Source organism: Corylus avellana, chromosome 3, assembly GCF_965113065.1.
Source record: "Corylus avellana chromosome 3, dhCorAvel1.hap1.2, whole genome shotgun sequence".
Taxonomy (NCBI): Eukaryota; Viridiplantae; Streptophyta; class Magnoliopsida; order Fagales; family Betulaceae; genus Corylus; species Corylus avellana.
The window spans coordinates 18,847,947-18,850,151 of NC_142492.1; the positions used below are offsets into that span (position 1 = coordinate 18,847,947).

General features: G+C 39.6%; 1 protein-coding gene across 1 annotated transcript; it reads left to right on the forward strand.

Moving 5' to 3' along the window:
• The first annotated feature begins 893 nt into the window (after window positions 1–893).
• Window positions 894–2,205, forward strand: LOC148586878 (uncharacterized). The gene is made up of 2 exons (XM_088514375.1): window positions 894–1,284; window positions 1,475–2,205. The coding sequence occupies exons 1-2, from the start codon at window positions 894–896 to the stop codon at window positions 2,203–2,205; spliced, it is 1,122 nt and encodes a 373-aa protein (XP_088370501.1).

Here is a 2,205-nt window from a genome sequence, read left to right on the forward strand (position 1 = left end):
TTATGGTTGCATCCAATACTAGTCATAACATAGTTCACTTATTCGTTGTTTCTTTCGGGGAGGGTGTAGTTGATGAAGAAGATTGTGAGAAAGAGGATGAAGATGACGATGGAGGGAGGGTTGACCGTAATGACTCTTGGTGGCGTGATAGGATTAGTGATAATGAAGATCTATTTGACGTAGATGTTGATGACATTGATAGTGGGGCTAGACCATCAAATACAAAACCAAATAAGTCAAATGTAGTTGAGTGTCAGGAAGAGGAATAGGATAGGGATGAAAGAGGTGTTGATGAGGGTGATAATAATAGATGTGATCAACATGATAATGATGAGGGAGAGGGTGATGATGATAGAAGTGATCATCATGGTAATGATGAGGGAGAGGCTGGTGTTAACCAAGGTGAAGGGAATAACAGTAGCCGTAATTTAAAGAAATCTTGTGATGATGACGATGATGATGATGATGATGATGACAACTCTGAAATGGGTAGGAGTGATATACTTGAGTCACCAGTCATCAATGACGAAGATTGTGAAACACAATATGCATGCACATTAGATTTTCATGCTATGGATCTAGGGGATCCAGCCATTAAACTTGAGATGAAATTTTCAAACATTAAAATGTTTAGGGAAGCTGTGAGGGTGTACAATCTGAAGTAGGGAAAGGATGTCAGATTTAAGAAAAATGAAACAATGAGGTGCATAACAGTATGCAAGGGTGCCAAATGTAAGTACATGGTGTATGCAAGAAAGATGCCTGATGAAGAATCATTTCAAGTCAGATCTGTACAATCTAAATACATTTGTGGTCGAAAATACTGAAACACCATAATCAACTCCTCTTGGATAGCACATAAGCTAATTGGCAAATTTAGGGTTCAGCCCAACATGCCTTTGGATGTAATCCAAAATGAAGTGAAGGATAAATGGCGTGTTGATGTCAACCCAAGTATGATGTACAGAGCTATGAGGAAGGCCAAACAAAAATTATATGTGAATCTTGAGGACCAATATGGGAGGTTGTGGGACTATTGTGAAATCTTGAGGCATACTAACAGTGGAAGATACGTTGTGATGAAAGTTGACAGACCAAACCCAAATTTGCATCCAAAATTTGAAAGACTATATGGTTCTTTGGCAGCCATGAAGAAGGGCTTCTTAGAGGATTGCAGGCCGATCATTAGGGTAGATGGGATGCTTCCTAAAAGGACCATTCAAGGGCCAACTCCTTTCTATAGTTGGAAGGGATGGGAACAACATGTACCCAACTGCTTTTGCGGTTATTGAAGCCGAGGTCAAAAGTAGCTGGATCTGGTTCCTTGAAACCCTTGTGTCTGATCTTGGTACCCATGCTAGGCCTACATTCATTTCAGATCGACATAAGGTAACATTTTTTTTTCACATTTTAAATATTCATGCAATTTGTTTGAATAATGTTTTGGTAACATAAAATTATTTTATTTTGCAAGGTCTAATGCCAGCTTTTGAGGTTGTTATGCCAATGGTTGATCACATGATATGTGTTAGGCATTTATATGCCAACTTTAGAGACATTTGGGGGCATCGAGGGTTGGCATTGAAGGAACAGTTATGGTTTGCAGCGTCTTCATACACAGAATATGAATTCAATGATTATATGGAAGACTTGAAGAAGATGAATGAAGGCACATATGAATATTTGAGTAAGATTGACCCTAGTACATGGTCGAGGGCATGGTTTAGTGACTACCCAAAGTGCAACCTGCTAGTGAACAACATCTGTGAGTGTTTCAACTCATACATTCTGAAGGCTCGTGAGAAGCCCATCTTGACCAAGTTGGAGATGATAAGGAAGAAGCTGATGAGGAGATATCAAGCTAAGAGGGAAGGGATAGAGAAGTTGACTGAGAAGTTATGCCCTAGGATTGCTGCAAAGTTGGAAGAAATTGGGTTAGAAGCAGTGGATTGCATTGCACAGTATGCTGGTGATTCAATGTTTGAAGTTACTTGTCCGGATAATAAACAGTTTATGGTAGACCTTGGTAGAAGGAGGTGTAGTTGTAGGCAGTGGGAAATTACTAGAATCCCATGTCCCCATGCAGTGGCTACTATACTTTATGATTGTGGGGAACTTGAAGATTATGTTGATGAATGCCTTACTATAGAGGTGTACAAGAAGGCATATACTCCAGTCATATACCCAATGCCTAGTGAGGAATAG